Source organism: Melopsittacus undulatus, chromosome 11, assembly GCF_012275295.1.
Source record: "Melopsittacus undulatus isolate bMelUnd1 chromosome 11, bMelUnd1.mat.Z, whole genome shotgun sequence".
Lineage (NCBI taxonomy): Eukaryota > Metazoa > Chordata > Aves > Psittaciformes > Psittaculidae > Melopsittacus > Melopsittacus undulatus.
In genome coordinates, this window is record NC_047537.1 from 2,504,222 (window position 1) to 2,523,088 (window position 18,867).

General features: G+C 41.5%; 1 protein-coding gene across 10 annotated transcripts in view; it reads right to left on the reverse strand.

The window, feature by feature from the left end:
* Positions 1-18,867, reverse strand: part of STRBP (spermatid perinuclear RNA binding protein) — a 55,384-nt gene that overhangs the window by 31,227 nt on the left and 5,290 nt on the right. For 8 of the 10 annotated variants that reach the window (XM_034067554.1, XM_034067555.1, XM_034067556.1 and 5 more), the window contains exon 2: positions 472-647. In XM_034067554.1, the coding sequence (XP_033923445.1) occupies positions 472-474 (3 nt within the window). In that variant the 5' untranslated portion in view covers positions 475-647. Of the gene's footprint in view, positions 1-471; positions 648-6,186; positions 6,275-6,906; positions 7,005-18,867 lie in introns of those variants that run through there. The other 2 variants (XM_031046484.2, XM_031046486.2) reach the window with 2 other exon arrangements.

Here is an 18,867-nt window from a genome sequence, read left to right on the forward strand (position 1 = left end):
AGAAATGACTCTTCACTTAAATAATATACACCAAGTGTATTCAACTACACACATTTCAGCTACACTATTCACAAAGTCTGCATAGAACCAAATTCAATCACACAAATACGAGTAATCAACACTTGCTTTTGTGAGGAAGAGGTGAATATGAGGATTTGGTTATGCAATCTGCAAGTTCAAGGTCACTCATGCTGTTCACTGCAGCTTGCTAATGCCAGTTTTATTAGAAAACCTTATGAACATCCCCTTCATTCATACTTAATAATTCATGTAATGCAGGCTCACAAGACAACTCTGGTTTTAAGAGGCTGAGAGTGTATCAAACCTCATTTGCTTTGCTCAAAGCATGCACTACCATCCCCAGTTTAGTGCAAGGTCAGAAAATCCCCATGCTCTGGTTTTATCATGCCCCATGCAAGACTCTCAGCAGAGAATATTCTTAATATTCTGTGAAAGATGACAGATACCTACCATGGTTTGTTAGTGTTTCAGCTCTCTCTCCCTCCCTTTCTCCTTTTCCCTCCTCCTTGGTGTCTTGGCTAAGCACTGTTTTGCCTGACAGAACCTCTTCATAAGCCTCTCAGTCCCTTGACAGCTCAAGAGTTCATACAGCCAAGATGCTCTGGGAGTCACTGTCTGCAATTCACCTGTAAAAAGAGAGAAACAACTTGAAACCAGAAGAAATGGCATGTTAATTCCAGTAAGTGTGCATTGCAGCATTTGGAGTCAAACGCTGATTAAAGCAAGCAGCTTCAAGATGGGGAGGCAGCCACTGATCCATTTATTCCTGAACAAGCAGATGTCACTGTGGAAAGCAACTTTTTGTGATGTGCCCACACGTATGTAACGGTTTTCCCATGCCAGTTAGAGCTTATCTCAGTGTGGTTTGTCAGCCACCTGGCAATCCAAGCTTCTGATATGAGGAAGACAGGATATCCAACATCTCAAATATGCTCCATGTGAAACCAGCTCAAGTCTCTATTTTTATGTTGCATGCACATAAAAAATCAAACACACTGTATTTCATTATCTAAAAGAAATTATCTGTTCAAGTCTCCAGTGCAGCCCTTGATCCTGAACGTGTCAGATGCTGATATTAGAAAAACTAAGACTTCGGGTGGCAATAGCTGTAAGTGGTTATTTAGAGAGACAAGCGCATTATAGCAAACTGAAGATATGACTTGTGAGAATGCTCAGCTGAAATCATCCACACCGCCTTTCCTGCCCTTGCACTGCTTTTCACAGCACACAGGAGCAGCCCTCTTGTACTAAACTAGGAAACAAACACCAGCACTGGCAGCATAAGGAACTGCAAATAAATGCTCTGTAAGACAAGAGGAGAGCAGGATAACAGCAGGTAATGTGACAGAGAGGAAAGCATAGCAAGACAATCTAGTCCTTGCAGAAAATTCCTGTTTTCTTTTCACTGCACATATTGTTGCATCAGCTTTTTAGCAACGTTTTGAAGCAATTGGAAACCCAGTCAGTAAATTTCTGCAGACTGACACACTCAAATGTTTTCCTTTTCTCCTGTATGCCATTCTCCTTCTCTAGCAATATGTTGCTTATTGTCTGTCAGAGAATCCTGACATTGTCAGAGATTAAAAGCATGTTTGGTAACAGCAGAGGGATAGGCAAGCTGACTTGAAAGCTGAGTAGATGCTTAAACCTCAGGGGTGTGACAGGGAATAATTAAAACGTTGCATCCCATAGAGATTTGAACATGCCGAGGGAAAGGGAGCAACAATTCCGGCTTCACTGTTTTCCTAGTTAAGAAATGAATTGGGTTTACAAGACCAAAAGCTTTGGCAGCAAGTGCCTAATAGTTGTTTGTATCTCACACCACATTTAGGATGTAGAATTGAGTAAAACAAAAAGCAGCCAGACAAGAACATTGTGCAGGACCCTGTTTGCTCCAGCAGCCGAAGACTGCCAAGGAAGAAATCCCAAGGGAGTTAAATGCAGTCATACTAAAAATACTTGGGAAAAGCAAGCTAATGAAAACCCTGAAGGACCTCACTTCTGATCACAAAGGCTATACCCACCAAAGCGTATTAACACTCTACCAAATTGCTTCCCAAAAGACATCAAGAAGGGGATGGTCTCTCATAGGACCAGATTCATCTCTTAAGAGATCTTGAAAGCCAAGCAGAGGCAGCTGTGAGGAAAAATAAGCAAAGATTACTGCTTTGGCACTATTTATTCTATGAGCTAGTCATAATCTCTTCCACATTCAATACCCTTTCACCATTTCCAGAAGCAACCAGACTCTTTATGAGGTCTTTTTGGTTTGCTTTTCTATAATAATAATAATATGCTTTTGAGTCAGCAGATGGCAAGCTAGAGAGACTTTTATGAGACATGTTTCTAGATCATCTATTTCAAATTAGTTCTCTCTTCAAACTAAATTCTAGCTCTCTTCACATACTCTTCTTCCCCAGGACTCCTACATTTCACATTTTCAGTTTGCTGTCTTCTCTGGTAACTGTAACTTGGCAATTCCAGGCAGAGAGAAGGGCACTGGAATGTGTTGCTGACTTCAGCATATGCCCACTACAATGTCTCTAGACTCTGAGCAACACTCCAGCCTGGCCTCCCTCCGAAGACTACTGCAAGCTGTTGCTTATCAGCATGTACAGTGTATTGAAAGCAGATGGACAAAGATCACTGGCTGAGCACTTTCTGGTGCTGCAGTCAGTTGCTGAGCAGACTGTCTCAGGGCATGTCTGCAAACTACCCCACAGGCTCTGGAAACAGACATACCTCAGGGTGCAGTTCTCATTGCTAAGTGCTCTTTGAAAGTCTGAAACAGACTGAAAACAAATGTTTCATAGCTATGACAGGGCTTAATCTAATGGACAGATGAAGCAAAACCACCAACACCTTTCAACACTCTGCCTTAAGTGGGTAGTAACCATCTTGTTTTCAAGACGGACTCAACTTTCAGTGACGAGGAAGAGTTACTGAAGGTATTCATGAGATTAATTCTACCTGGCCTGTTTCTCACCAGCCAATGGTGAGACAGTACATTCCCAGCTGAATTATGAAGGGATCTCTACTATACAGCTCAGAGAGCTGGAAAGAGAAACTCCTGAAAGTTGAGTTGAAGCTTGTATATGATGCCTTTCAAGTCATTAACATCCTAAGAATATCTCACACAAATATGCCCAGGAGTGAAAACCAAATATAGTTCAGACTTTGAGAGAAATTTTTCAACAAAGGCACTAAACAGGAGGGAGTTTACTGTAAAAGTGTAGACACAATATACAGAACAAAGTACACTTGACAGCATGCAGAATTAAATTAGGGAAAACTAAAATCAAATCTGCTCAACCATATGGACTAAGGCAGCAGAACATAGCTCAGCACCAAACACATCAGAAAGCATTATGTGAAGTGAGCAGCAATTCCATAAATCCAACAGTATCATTTTACTACCAGGATATAGCAGGGTATTTGTCCCTCCATCCTCAGGGAGGTAACAGCTGATGCCTGGGCTAAAAGGCACAGTAGGGCTGCCACCCACACTCGTAAGAAAATTCCTAGGACAAGCTCCTAGTGCTCCCACAACCTTGGTGACCTTGAGAAAGTCACTTTACCCCTGCATCCTGGGGCCCTAAAGTGTAAAACAAAGAGTAAATACATGCTGCCCCCAAACCAGGTCACAGAAGAGCTGAGTCGAGTCTGCAATGGCGTATAAAGTCACTGGGATTTGACACGTTAGAAATGTTATTAAATCATGACAGTCTAACAGCGTTTCCATTAAACATCCCATCCTTCACATAAGTTTATGCTTTGGCACAAGGCAAACAATGAAAAGAATTTCGGATGAGGCCTTTGTAGCAGGATATATTCGTGCATCTGGCGAGTGTGTTCCCAAGAGACAGACATTTAAACAGCCGGAAGTAATGAATATGCTTCAGTACCTTGGAGCGCTTGCAAAAAGTGAAAAAGCAGGAGAAACAGGTACTTGCACTCCATGGAGACTGGAATGTAACATCAGAACTAGGGAGCTATAAGCTTCTAGAAAGGAGAGACAAACTTTGGCACCCTGATATCCCCTAGCAGCACAATGCTATGTTGCATGGAATGATGAGGAGAAAACCAGGGTCACTGGACTCCAGTCCTCCAAACCCTCACTTCAGAGCTGCTCATTAGGCACCTGGCCAGGCCACCTAGAACACCACGAAAATGGGTTTTAAATGCTTCATCAAGAAAGCACATGCCAACGATACTCAGCTGAAGCATAAAAACACCCTCCACCCTCCTAATCTACCCTTAGACCAGTATCTACCCATGAGAACTACAGTTTACAGTGTACACCACCCTAAGATCACTCAAAGTTTATGTTAACAGAGCAACAAGGACAACTGAGGTTACTAATAACAAACCTGTATTTAACACAGCCAGAGGTGTATCAGACACAGTAACAGAACTGGAATTTACATCCCTTTTTTCTTACCTTTACCAAGGCAGACTAAGAACTTTGCAGCTTTAAACTGGAAGCTTATTTTAACTTCTGCTCTGCATTCAGGTAATTTCTCGTCACACCGTCCAAAGTGCTGCTGAAAATATGTTGTGTTTTTTCTGCAGTATAATTTTATTGCTGGCCTTCTGCCAAGAGTCTTTCTGGCAGCATCTCCCACAGTTGGAAACTGTGTATCTGGGTCAGAAAAGACAAGCCGCTTTTCAGAACAGCTCAATACATTTGGCAGAGATGCTGATATTGTAATTGAACTCTTTCAGCAACTCTTTTTATGATGTACCCAGACACCAAACAAAACAAGATCTGCAGTGTTGATTAATGTCAAAATAACTGACAGAGAAATATCAAAATAGTTTTCCCTCATGTTAAAAGTATCAACAAACTGAGGGGAACAGATAAGAAATCCAATTCATGAGGATTCAGTGAGAAGCACAGGGCAGAGAAATCCGCAGAGTATGACTGACCCTCCACTTGTGCAGGTATTATTTTAAATCCAGACTCCCTGTACACTGCACAGAGCTGGTTTCTTCATTCTTCTCTACCATAAGAAGAGAAATCCTTGGGACTCATCACTGTGTAAGTATTCTGTAAAGAAGCGCAATTGTAACACTGGGATGCGTATTTAATGAGACTCAGCCTGCTTCCAACAATATGCTCAGCATTCAGTTTCACCTGGAGACTGTACATTCATAGGAGTTTTATTATCTCCCAGGTAATGCAATTCCTGGCAAAATTGCATCTGGGTTCGCATTGAGAAGACTGGAATTTTACAGCCAAATTAATAATTGCAAAGCAACACTACAGTTAAAAGCTGGGAAGGTACTTCCTCTGGCAAATCCCTGCACTTCATACAACAAATGCTTGTAGCTCTGCTCCTGCCCGTTCAGCTCTCGCAATGTTTCAAGAAAGGCTCCTGTGCTCAGGAATCTCTTAGGAGTAGCCTCTGTCAAGCAGCCCCAACACACAGCTTTAACAAGAACCAAAGACAGGGCAGGCACATATTTGATAAACAGATCTGGAATTATGGACAGAGAAATGAAAGTCATCTTTCCATGGTCCACAGCTTTGGCAGTGCTCAAGGGAGCAGCTGCCCAGTTGTCAGCATGGAAGAAGCTACAGAAAGAGCTCCTGGAGGGATTTCAGCTGTGCCAAGGACAGGCATGGAGAGAGAACCTGGGGACCCTGGGTTCAAAGATGGCACAGAGTACTTGTAAAGAACACGTGGATTCTCCTCCAGATTGTAGAGCAAGGTATGAAAAAGCAACCAAAATAAATCACATTGGTGAAGTAGTCAAAGAAGTTGAAGAAATAAAGCCAATCAATCAGTTAATGTAGATTAATGCATGAAGGTAACAGGAAATAGGGATGTGCAGAGCATAGCTTGTATTTTTAGCTCCTGGAAAGAGGGTGAAGAAGAGATGGTCTAAGGGGAAATCATCACTAGCCTAACAGGAAGGTTAAAAATGGAACACGGAGGCACAGTGTGAGCATATATACAGTCACTTGAAGAAGAAAATGCTGTATCTTATATAGAGCCACATCCAATCTCAGAAAGAAATACGCATTAATAGAAATAACCACAGATAGCAAATTATAACGTGTAACAAAAAGATAGTTTTGGAAGGAATATAAATCCTTCTCCTTTATGAGTCAAGCTACTCTTCACTAGTGAGGACAGGAAGATACGTGATCAAACTCACCAAGTGCTCTTCAGAGCAGCACACCAGTTGCAGTCCTCAAGGTATTTCTCATACCTGTCTCCCTCCAGAGTTTTATGTAGCCTCATGTCACCCAACAAGTGCACAATGCCCAGCACACCAGTCCCAGCTAGTGCTGAGAGTCTCTAATAAAACCTTGGAATGGGTCAAGATGCAAGACTGAGCAGAGATAGAACATGTGCAAATTAGAAAAAAAGTTTAAAAAGTGTCTGGTTTTAAGTAACAAATTCACACATGAATATTAGTAGTTTAATGTATTTCCTGCTCAACCAGTCAGAAACAGCCAAAACTGAATTGCCTGTACAACCGAGCACTACAGAAACTTAAGTTGTTAAAGGGAGCACTTGGCAGGTGGCTTAAAAAAATCATCACAGATTAGATAATACATAAATAATTAATAGCAAAATATTCATTTGGGACAAGGCAGAAACCACCAGTGGATTCTCTGTCTGTGAAATGTTAAACTGACTTCTATCATCCTAACATGGGCATTCCTGCTCTTCTGGCTAAACTGGACAGTGCAAACCCGCTGCTACTTCACAGCACACACCTGTTTGTGAAGCACCCATAATCTCACATCCACACTTAAGATCATCTGAAGTTCCTAACAGACTACATTTACAGTCAAAGAATTAACTAAATTAATAAAAAGTATTACACTGAAATGACACCATCTGCAATGTCACTCGTTCAGAGACAGACCTGATTTAAGCAAAATCCTGGATCTCTGATTCAAACATCACATTCAAGAACCACACGAAGCAGTTCAGTGCCATGCAGGGCTTCTTGCCACGGAAGCCCTGTCCTGCACTCACATCCCAACGCTAAAGCCTTATAAACCTTAAAGACTAATGAACCTTCAACACTAAAGCCTTATAAACCTGCTACTTTCCCTGTCATTTGTAACCACTTCCTTATCTGCAAGGCTTTCTTTGCTCCAGAACCATAGTGGGAAACAGCCACAACGTTTAAGGGATTAAGAACAGGGACACATTCCTTCCACGGCACCCTTCTGCTCAACTGAAATAGCTGCAGTGCCCCAGTTTCTTCCCTGCTATGATTCACATCCCGTAGACTGTAGGTTGACCTGAGCTGCAGCCTACCAACTAACTACATTTGACACACACAACCAGGATGCGGAAAAGGCCAGCAAGATGTCACTCTTGCATCAAGAAGAATCCATCTTCTACAGAACTGAGAGGCCAAAGGCATACACATGGGAAAGGCTAAAAATCATGGCATTCCCTCACTATGGTGGCAATAAATAAGAGAGAGATTGGAGAACCAAACTGACCTACAGAAAAACTGGATCTGCTTGTACTGGTGGTTTGCACTTTTCATCAGTTCCATGAGGCAACAGCAAAACTAGCTGTCCCCTGTTGTGCATCCCAAGCTAAATTATATCTTGGTAATTAGTAAGATGAAAGAGTAAAGCAATGTGGATCCTAAATTCGTGTCGTAAATAAAGCAAAATTAGTACTTTTTTCTTACAAGCAACACAATGTGAATAATTGAGATTCACTTTTTTCTACTGTTTACATAAAGTTTCAATTTCAGAGTATTAAGAAGCTTTTAAGAATAAATGCTGTCCTCCTGACTAAAGTTTCAGCAAGCCTTAATGCTGAAATTTAAGCAACATTTTCTCCCCTCGAGTTTCTTCCCATGTCAATATGTAAAGAAGCTGGCATTTTCAATATTGCAAATCCACACTGGCTACTGTGCACATCTGCCTTCCACAGCCAGTTTAAACATTCATAACTTTGCACTTAAATGCATTTTCTACTCTGCCACTCTTGCTGCTTCAGTGCCTTTTTGGTTTTTTTTAATTAAAGGGAGATAATTTCATAGGATTTGGAAGAGAAGAGCACTACTCTCTGCAAGCACTGTGCAAAGAGCTCTTGTGCTCTCAGCCAGTACACCTCCTCCATCACCAGACTTACACCATGTTTTAGTCCCACCTTGACTACTGAACAAATCCACTTTAATTTTTACTGCCTAATTGGCCTTTTTTGTCAAAGAACATCTTGTCAAAGGTCCTAAGTTACTTTAAGCTTAAGGTTTTTTCGTCTCATCCGTCCAACCCTGTTATTTTCTGTTTGTTTCTCTCACTCTCCTGTGTCCCAGATTATTATTTCCAGGGCAGCCTGAAGCCCAATGTGACAACATGTGATGCCACAGAAACATCTGAAACTAAATCTGTAATTATGGTCTTGGGCTGTTTCAGAAACCAGAACTTCCTCCCTTGAAGCACTCTTCCTGCACCATGCTGCAGATCTGACCTGTGCAGTCTCAACAGCCCAGAGGAGCAGGGTCTTGGCTGCTGCACCACTCAGGCCCTCTTTCCCACCTGCAGGGCCTCACCACAGCCCTCAGCTACAGCAAAACCAAACCTGCAGCTTAATGAATGAATTTCTTCCACATAACTGACTTGGAACTGACTTTGTAAGTCATTCATACAAAAGAGAGGGGAAAGGAGGATTTTTAGTAGAATTGTTTTTAAAAAGCACGTGTTCCATAAACCCAGTATTGAACACCAACGAATCAGTGTTAGTAACGGAAACATCTGGAGTGGGAAGAATGAGAGAAATACAGAAACCCTATCTGTTAGGCAGGAGCTACCAAGTTTGATTTCAAATATAGTTCAAGAACCCCTACAACAGAAAGCAAAGGGAATATCTCTCCAAGGAACAGTACTCCGGCTGCCATCAATTTTCAGCCTCAGAACACAATTATTTATTTCACATGCACGATAACCCTACCAAAAGATTTGAATTAGTTTATCTAGGCATGAAAGCTAGCAACAATATCCTTATGAAAGTAACACACACCACCACACCAGTGCGTTAGTCTGGCATCAGTGATTGAAGTCCATTATTTATGTCTTGAACAAGATTTTGTAGTAGAGAAGCCCTGGCTTGGCCAAGAGGAAGAATAAGAGCCACAAACACATTTAGAGATTTACAAAACCTAATACTTAAAAAATGCCACTTTCCTGGAATACCAGAAGACTCTTGAAATATTTTGAGTTGGCTTAATCCAGCATCTTCTTGCCTCAGCAGATCTATGCTGCAAACATGTGCTGTCAGATCTGCCAACTTCAGTTGCAGAACTCATCGATTATTCTTCTCTCCAGTTAGCACAGCGGAGCTGTGTAACAGTATAAAAAAAAGCTAACTCTAGCAAGGACCATCATGGTGGCAGTGCTGCTTGAAGACCACAAGCTAAGCTGCAAAGTTAAATTCTCAGTGTAGGTTATAACTGTGTCTCACCCTTAGGAACTTCCTGAGACAAGTAATGAATTCCACAGCCTTTTTTGCTTGCTTATTTTTGATATGATATTGAAGTAGAAAAAGATAAGCAAAATTATGTTGAGGCACCTGTAGCACTATATTCTCCAATGTCTTTAGAGAACACAACTGTTTAAGTAATTGATCTTGAGAAGTTACATTCAATTGGGTTTTTATCTTTTGAATTCCACATAAAACCTGGTGGAAGCAAGAAGCCAACAGCACAAATCTGCCCATCTCACCTGGGGGTCAGTTTTAAGAACAGACATGACTTCTTTCTTTATATTTCATATATGGCTCTGAATTAGTTTCATCTCTCTTCACAGATAACAATGTCATCTCTAGTGTGCCACTTCACTCAAAGCAGCGTGAAAGATGCTTCTTCATCTCTTAATAGAAGGCTCTTCAGTTTTTGCCACTCAACACTGTTCTCTTTAGATCAGGTAATGAACATTGTACCTTGTTCTCCCTGTCAGCATTAAGCAACACATCTCTGAACAGCAAAATACAAGGCTGGAACAAACATCAGTGTCTTGGAGGCCACAGGCTTGCCACAAGCACACAGCAAACTGCTCAACTCCAGTGTAGAAGAGGCTGCATACCCAGTTTGGTCTGAGGGAAACAAATAGACTCTGCAATCAGTAGCAGCATTCAAAGTGCTCTGAGCTTTGCGGGGAGATTGATTTACAACAACAAAATTCCTTCTCCCCAAAGCTCCCTTCATACACTATAGTTGCTAAAAGTAACACTTGAAATTACTATCAGGGGAAAGACTAGAGAAAAACAATCTAAGTTAGTTTATTTTGGGCCATTAACTGCATTTTGTGTCTAGCCACTTCAGTTCCCCTGATAACAGGAAACCTGCTGTTCCTAAAAGCATCATTGAAAAATAAATCCCAGCAAAAGAAGGTGCATTTGGAAAGCTAAAACCTGTCAGGGTAGGAGAGTGCACAGTGCAAGAGGCAGAGGGCAGGGTCAAAACCGGAATGAAAACCAACTACTACACAAACGGATGGTGTTCTCCTAAACTGGGCAATAGGATGTAAAACCTTTCATCCTTCAGTGAGAAGTTATCAGGAAACTAGATTAGAGTCTTGACATTTTTATTGCCTACTTAGGCCACGTATGTAAATATGGGTCCATGTCACATCATTATTAGAGGCTGCCACAGCAAAGAGAACGAGAACATTGACCTCTGGTCCTGTCAGCAGAAAAAACCTGGGTGGTTTTCAAAGTCTATACTTTCAGTAGTAAAAAGACTGTCAGATTAATGCTGTCAATCCAGTTTATTCCACAGTTCAAACAAAATTCAACTCTAAAACATGAAACTTTTGTGTTAATGAGAAAAAAAAACTTTAAAAAAAAGTACCACGATGTGTTGCTTTGTGCACTGAAAGCACTTCTGCTGCTTTACAAGTTCTTCTATTCTCTCTGCATGGCTCCTCTGCTGTGAGACAAAAGTCTCTGTTTTGGGCTTGTTGGTGATATTTGCCAACTCCTACGCTTGCTGCACTACAGTGTTCAGAGGCCAGTCAGAACTAACTTGACAAGTTAGTTCATCATTAATTAACTGCAGAAATACATTAAAGAAAACAACACCAAGGTGAAAGAACGTTCTTCCAAAGGCTTTTTGCTTCTTTTGAGAGGAACAAAAAGGAAGTAATTAAACCTGGCTAACACTTCTCACTTAGCATCTTGCTCTAAAGCATTTAGAACTCACACTTTGAAGGACTAGGGAAAGAACTTCAGAGCCACCAGTGCAGAACCCTCAGCACAAAAAAGCCTGTGCCTAAAATTCAGTGGACAAATCCTACCAGAGAGTTTCAAGCTTTACCAAGACAAAATCCAGAAGTTAAATTTAGAATGATGATTTCTGCAGGCACTCAGATGTTTCTGCTCTAAATTTTCTAGAAATTGCAAATTAGAACTTGGCAGACTTTAAACTGACCCAGCATGTGTCTTCTGTAATCCAAATCATATTCTGTCCTATTACTCTGCAAAACTGTTAGGAAAAAATACCATGCCTTTCAACACATGGTTTCAGACAAGTGACAGAGACATCCCATTTATCTCTGGGCTAAGAACAAAACTTAAGTAGTGTTTTTTCCCCTTGGAATATTGCCATGAAAATTAAAAGCTAATAGAGGAATCAGTTATCTCCACTGGAAAATAAGTAGTTTGCTTAATACCACCACTTACATAACTGTATTAATTCAAAGTGGTTGTGGTAATTTTTTTCCATTTACCATGGGGAGAGTATATAATATTTCTAGACTCTGATCCCACTCCTCAATCCTGCACCCAGATACTCACCAATACATGCAGGTGTAACCAGGCTGTTCTGTGGAAGCAAGTGGCAGTCCCTCCAAGTTCACTAGCATTGTCTCTGCAGCTACTCAAGGCATCAAGGTTTTTTGCAATACCATAACAACAACTTGAATGAACCAGCTCAGAGGTTACAGACCAGAGAAATCTGGGAAACTACTTCACTGTATACCAGTAAGCAGACAGTACTACCCAGCGTTCCATTGCTGACCTGCAGGAGATAGCAATCTTCAGGCTGGACTAAACAGCAGAGACTAAATACATTTCTCAGTCTCTTCCATTTTGATTGCAGTATCAAGCTTCAAAGTGCTTTTATTAGCGAAATGTTATCAGACCTTAGCTACATGCACAAGAATTTCACAACACTTCATAAACATTAATTCCCCAATTGCCGTAATAACTGTAAATGTTATGCTGTCTGCATTTAGAAGAGACCCTGTTGCCCAATAACTTAAAGAGACTTGCCCAGTGCCATAGTAAAGGAGTGGCAGGACTTGGAAAAGTAGTTCATTTTTCATTTACTGTACACACTGAGCGTGGAGCATGCCCTCTCCCCTCCTTTCCACCCTTTACTTAGGATTATTTAATTTGAACAGGCACTGCACTGCTGGCTGCTTTTGCTGTTCAAGCTCTCCCTCACAGGACAACAGTACTCCTGCACAGGTCAGCTTGGCAAACTGTCATAGCAAATGCTTGACAACAATTACCTGTAGATTCATGAGATTCAAATTAGCAAGTCAGTATCCGAATGTGGTGTGATGAGGCTCAGGAATCTAATTCAGAATGTGTCCTATTTTCAGGCATCAATTTTTTCTGAGCACTCTTTTGTAAGTCAAACTGACATGGACTCAGGATCCTTATGTGTCTTTTTCCAAAGAGGACAATGGAGTCCCTCTTTTGCTAGGCAGCAGGACACACAGAGTCTGTTCTCTCGAAGAATTGAAGCCAGAAAATAAGAGCATTTCAGGACACTAGCAAAGAACCTGAACCATTTTGCAAGATAAGAGCAAGCTTTGCAGCCCCACTCTGTAAAGCAGCCTACTCCTTACCATTGAGCAGCTCACTCCAGACAGTAAATTGTGGCATATTTTTGGGGTTTGAATTAAAAACCAAAGGTAGTTGTCTTTGCCACTTGCTCTACACAGCATAGGAGCAAACTGTGGAGGATAGAGGTGTTCATTCTCCTCTCTCTCTCTCTTCAGATAAACCAAAATCAACCCATAAACCCCAGTCTTCACCCTAGATACTAGGCAGCTATCTAAACCACCCCAAAACAGTCCAAGAGGATGGGCAGCATCTCTTACAAATCAGAAAATGAACTGGTAACTCCTGGATGACCAGGAGTACACGTGTCATCACTTCCCCTGCCCGTACCCCAGTCACACACCTCAGACAGTATCTCTTCAATCTGCCTCACACTAAGCTCCAGCCATCTAATTGCAGTTTATAATTTCTGTGAGTTCATTCAGGATGGCTACTTTGATCCGACATCAAGGAGACTACAGGCTGTGTACTTCAATAGGATGATCCCTCCAACAAGCCCAACTCTGCCAAAAGGCCACTTTTCATCTCTATTGATGCTACTTTTTCCTACTTCTAACCCAGTCTTCTCTTAGCAAACACATTCTGCTTCCATGGGGCTTCATGCATCCTGGATATTTGGATGTCCACGCAAGCAGTTTTGTCTCCTGTACAGCAAACAGGAGATATTCCAGACCTTGTTAGAATAGAGTATTTTCAGCTGGAAGGGACCTACAATGATCATCTAGTCCCAACTGCAACACAAGAGGAGCACAGATAATGGAAATGGAGCAAGGCAAAGGCAAGTGAGGGGAAGTACAGCAAATCCCTGTACTCTCAGCCAGAAGTCTATCTTTTGTGTACTGAGCATGAGACTTGCTACTGTACTGTATGATGAGGGTAAAGAGAACTCATTGAGACAAGGTGCACCTGCTAAAACTGGCAAAAAATACAGCTGACTACTGCAAATCAGTAGTGCTGGGTGCAAACAGAAAGCAAGTCTCTGTTCTTCTGGCACAAGAGAACTCCATCACTGCAAGGAGCACATACAGAGCAGACATTTACTAGCAAAAGAAGCTAGCCAAGGGATTTATATTCAGGATTACAGATCACACTGTGAAAGAAAACAAACATGCCACTGAGTCCCATACCCAGACAAGCTCTCCTCGAGCAGTTCTTCCTCTGAAGGAGAACTGCAAGGAGACAGCCTGAGCCAACACTTTCTACAGCAACTGCAGAAGCACCAGTACAATGATATTCAAACCCTGCAGTAACTGCAGAAGCATCAGTAAATAGATACTCCAAATGCTGAAGGAACATTTGACAGTTTCAGCTGGACTCCCTCTACCTCACTGGGCAATTAATTGATCCCAGTCAGCTTAGCTCAGCTCTGTATTTGCCTGTTTCTTCGCAAACTCTTCTGAATCCTCTTTAGCCATAATATTCTTTCAGCACACTTTTCCCCTCCAAAATGCCATGGAACTGGACACAGCCATCAGAAGTTTTGTAGACAGGGTGCTGGAAGGATGACCTCTCCTGTAAAGGGGAGGCCAACTGCATCTTTGTGTGGTGCTGCTGCAAGTTCTCACTGAGGGTGGAATGCTGTTATGACAGTGACACTGTGCTCATGTTGCATTACTAAAAGCACACTTGGAAGCATCTCAGCAGGAACCAGACCAGAGGCATGCTACCACCCAACTACACAGAAAAAGCAGATCCATCTGTAATGCCATTATTTTAATACTAACACAGAATCCATTACGAATTCTGTGTTCCATTAAGGAACACAAAACATTGCACCTATGCGCTGCTAAGTTCTTCAGCTAAGAAGGGGAACTTACTGAAGAATGTTTGGAGCAGCCACATCCCATTTGCCTTTTCAGAGTCTGCTTTTATAAGTCATGGTGCCTCAACAGTTGCAGCTTTATCAGTAGTCCCATATAAGCATTCTTTCAAAGAGCTTTTCCTTAGCTCTGCAGTCATACTTCGTTTCACACTGAAACTTGGCATGAAGCTCCAGCTCCTGACCCATAGCAAGAAGTTAAACAACACTGCTCATTTGTTTTTAAAAGGGTCAGGAAGTCTCCAGTTTCAGGTTCTTCAGTGTTCGGTCTGGAGGGAAGCAAATATACACAGTACCAACTCAGGAACATTCAGTATTCAACCCCAGTGTGCAAAGAACAGGGGTTAAACAGAGATCTGTCAAATATGTACTTTGTAAACTGCTCTTATTATGGTTTATTACATGAGGTCACATCCACAAAAAAAAGATTTCTGGTCAAGAGTTCACTACTTATATAATGCTGACTCTCAGCTACCTGCTTTGGACAATATCCTTTATCTCGTGAGCTAACAAAGAGGAAAATGACTGAAAGATAAAGCAGATTGCCTGGAAATAATCAACCTGCAAAAGACATTCTTATTCCCACACGGAATGTTAGTAGAAAAGACACAAAGACAAAAATATTTTGATTTTATTTTTATGCCTTTTATCACAACTGATTCCAACAGTACCATCACTACTGAGACAGTGACAGCTGTTTTTTCTAAACCGTGGAATAAGTATGAAATCTGAAGGGGAAAAGTATCGTGGAAGTTGGTAAAGCATAAGCATGCAAAGGAGACTTCTACATCAAATTCATTCCTTAGCAGGCCAGCTTTGAAGGAATAGAGTACAGTCCCTGCCAACCATCTTTTAATACAAAGTAACATTAAATATATATATATGTATTTATTTAGCAACTACAGTGTCAGGTCTCACATCATTTGCTAAGACTGAAAATTCAATCAAATTCTTTAAATTGTCAAAAATATCCCAGTTACAGGAGGTTCTTGTTCACCTCCTGGGTGGGAGTCATGATTCTTTTCTCTTACACAAATTTAGACAACTGTGTTCTCTCTTCAGCCTCCTGGCCATCTGTAGAGATGAGGAGGTGTGTACAGATGTGGGCTCAGAGCAGAACAAGCTACTTGTCTGAGCTCATATTTTTGGCAGTCACCAATTTCACCCTCACCCACCAGAAGCGGAGAAGTTACCAGCTTTGTCTCTCCCCCCACTTTCCCAGTATTTGCCTTTCTTTCTGGCTTTTCTAGAACACTTGTCACCATATTTACCAGAGTACGTTTATTACCAGTTTCAAGATACCCGTTTTTGTAACAGAGAAAAGCATTTCAGGCCTTTATAGGTGAAAAATCAGACAGAAAGAAATGGAATTTGGAGTAAATCAGTGGCAGAATCTGAAGAGAGGCCAGATGCTCCCCTAATCAATATTTTCAGTTTAATCACTAGACCTTTTTCACTGGATCACAGTGGTAACCTGTGCCTGGTATTGAAGACATTACCCACTGGGCTTTTCACTAGTTTCCAGTTTTAGAAGGAATGCTCACAATTATTCCAGGCTTGACTGTGATATAACATTCCCAGTTGCCATGCATAAGCGCTGCATTTGAAGCCCGGTGATACACTCTTTAAGGTCATCCAAATGGCACAGCTGATTAATTTAAAGAAACAAATTAAGTCTCAGTATGACTTAAGACTTGGACAGCGTGACCGGGTAACCAAAGAAGTCCTAATCTATTTGTGAAATCCAATTATCTAGACATCAAATCAAGAGATCATGAAACATCAGGACACTGAATAGCTGCTTATCAAATACTTTTGAGCTCTCTGAAAATATGACAGTCACTAAGAATCTGTGACATGGAAAAGGTGTTCTTCAAAGCAGAGATGGGGAGAAATCAGTTCTTGGGCATTTATGTTTTCCTCTCACCCTCCTTTGAGTTAAACCAGCTATCAGAGTAAAGGGAAAGAGATTAGGATTGGCAGTGGAACAGGAGTAGAAATCCAATCTAAATCTCTATACTGTATGCATTTACAAAATAATTCCAGCAGATACCCAGCTGCAAATAGGTTTCCAGGTAGGATTTCTGTCTAGGTTACCTATGGGGGGAGGAACTCCAGTTCTCAGTGTACTTATTGATCAGGAAAGGAACTACGGAAGCCAAGAACTGAGGCTTTTCTTTCTCTTTGTTTCAGGGTGAGGAGTTACAACTAACATCCATCTGAAGTATTGCTCATTAAATGACCCCTACCTAGGCACAACTTTCATGTCTCTATATAAACAGAAACAAAGAACAAAATTAGACAGTCAGATTCAGGAATCCATCTCTACAATAAAGTACAATCCAACTTGAAATTTCTTACTAATCTACTCTAAAGTCAGTCCAGGCTCTGGGGTGCACAACTACTACAGGATGTGATACTATGGGGCCAAGTACTTCCCAGATTTTTATGGGTACCTTCCAATCCTCAATTTTCTCTACAAACACTTCATAGTCCTCTGTACATTCTCTACAGGACTTTGTTTCACCTATCTTACTTGGAGCAATATGTTCCCTACTTGTCCCATCGTATCACAGCCCCCAGCTTTCCAGTGGCTGCATGTGTTCTCCAGTACTTCACTCACTGTCACACCTAGAGCTGTACATCTACAGCTGCCCCTGCCATTAAAGCACAATACTCAAAAATTGGTGTATTATACATACAGAAATTAAGCAAAGTAGATGAGGGGGAAAGTACCAAGCACACAGAGGGTCAGAGAGCAGACTACAGCACCCTGTAACCACAGGAAAAGAGCAGGTTTCCATACACAAAGAGCTGCCCCTTCAGCACAGAAATACCAAAAAATCAGAATAAATGACTAATTTTTCTTCTTGTCTTCACACAGGAGAACTGATGTCCTCACCCAGATGCAGCATCAGCCACACACCTATCAGAACATCTCCCAGCATAGCTGGAAAAACCAGCCATGCTGGCTGTGCTTACTGCTACTACCACTCCCCACCACCTCCTAGCTACACCAGTGCACCACAACCAAGCTTGGACAAGGTAATTACCACCACATAAACAGCTGCTATTTAAACCCAACCCCAAAATCCACTAAATATCAGTGGATCTGAAAGTGCTGACTAACAACAGGTTATTTGTTTCTATGGTTAACAAAAGCATTCACAACCCAATCCCATTCACCTTATCTCCAGCAGGTTACACCATTGGACCCTTTATGATCATGCTACATACTGTAACAGAAGCACAGCACCAGCTTTGCTCTTGCCAGCTGCCTCCCACAGGACAGAGAACTCAAATGCCCTTTTTCTTAATACAACCTGTAATTTGTTTTTCAAATGCTCTGATTTGTACAGTCTGAACTGTAGGCTTTAACCCAGACTCCAGGTGATATGTCTCCTACAGCCACGACATGTTCTGCTAAGCAGGCTGTAAAAAGACCATTTAACTTAGATACCTTCTTTATCCAGGTGTATACTACTAGTAATTTTAAGGTCACCACCTATTTCAGCAGTAGCAACTAAATTCAGCTGGGTGAAGCATATGGGTTGTTTCCAACTGAATTTTGTGCAGTCTTTTAAAATACCAACTAGGAGGACATTCAAGAGAGAAAGCATGTTTATGGAAAGGGTTAAACAGGATCTCACTAACAAGGCTTTGGCTGCTACACCATAACAAGAAACAAAGCCACCCAATACCCTGCAACAAGTAATAATTTTCTTATGCCTCCCCTCCAATATTAACCATGACTTATCACAATCCACTGTTACAGAACCCTTTAAAATCTAGAATAAAAAAAGGTCTATCAGTTTCACAGTATCGTTGGCACTAGGATAAACCGTTTTGTGGCAAAATCTTCCTGGAGGAAATCAGCAGTACTGCATGCCCAGAAAGATGCTGCTCTCAAGCCTTGAGTCTGCTCAGCCTGTACCCTGGCTGTTTTGCCAAAGCTCATTGCTAAAAACACACAACACTTGTTCCAAACCAGCTTCAAAGAGCTCATGTGCCTGGGCTTCACCCACACCTGCAGCCTGTTGGTGCTTTTCCAGGCAGGCAGGAACTGCCAGCTGAGAACTAGGATAGGGGCAGATTTTGTTTAGGGTCATAATCAGTCTAATACCCGTATGTAACATCATACCTGTAATACTAAAGGTGTTTTAGGGCTCCATCCTTAAATCACTCTGC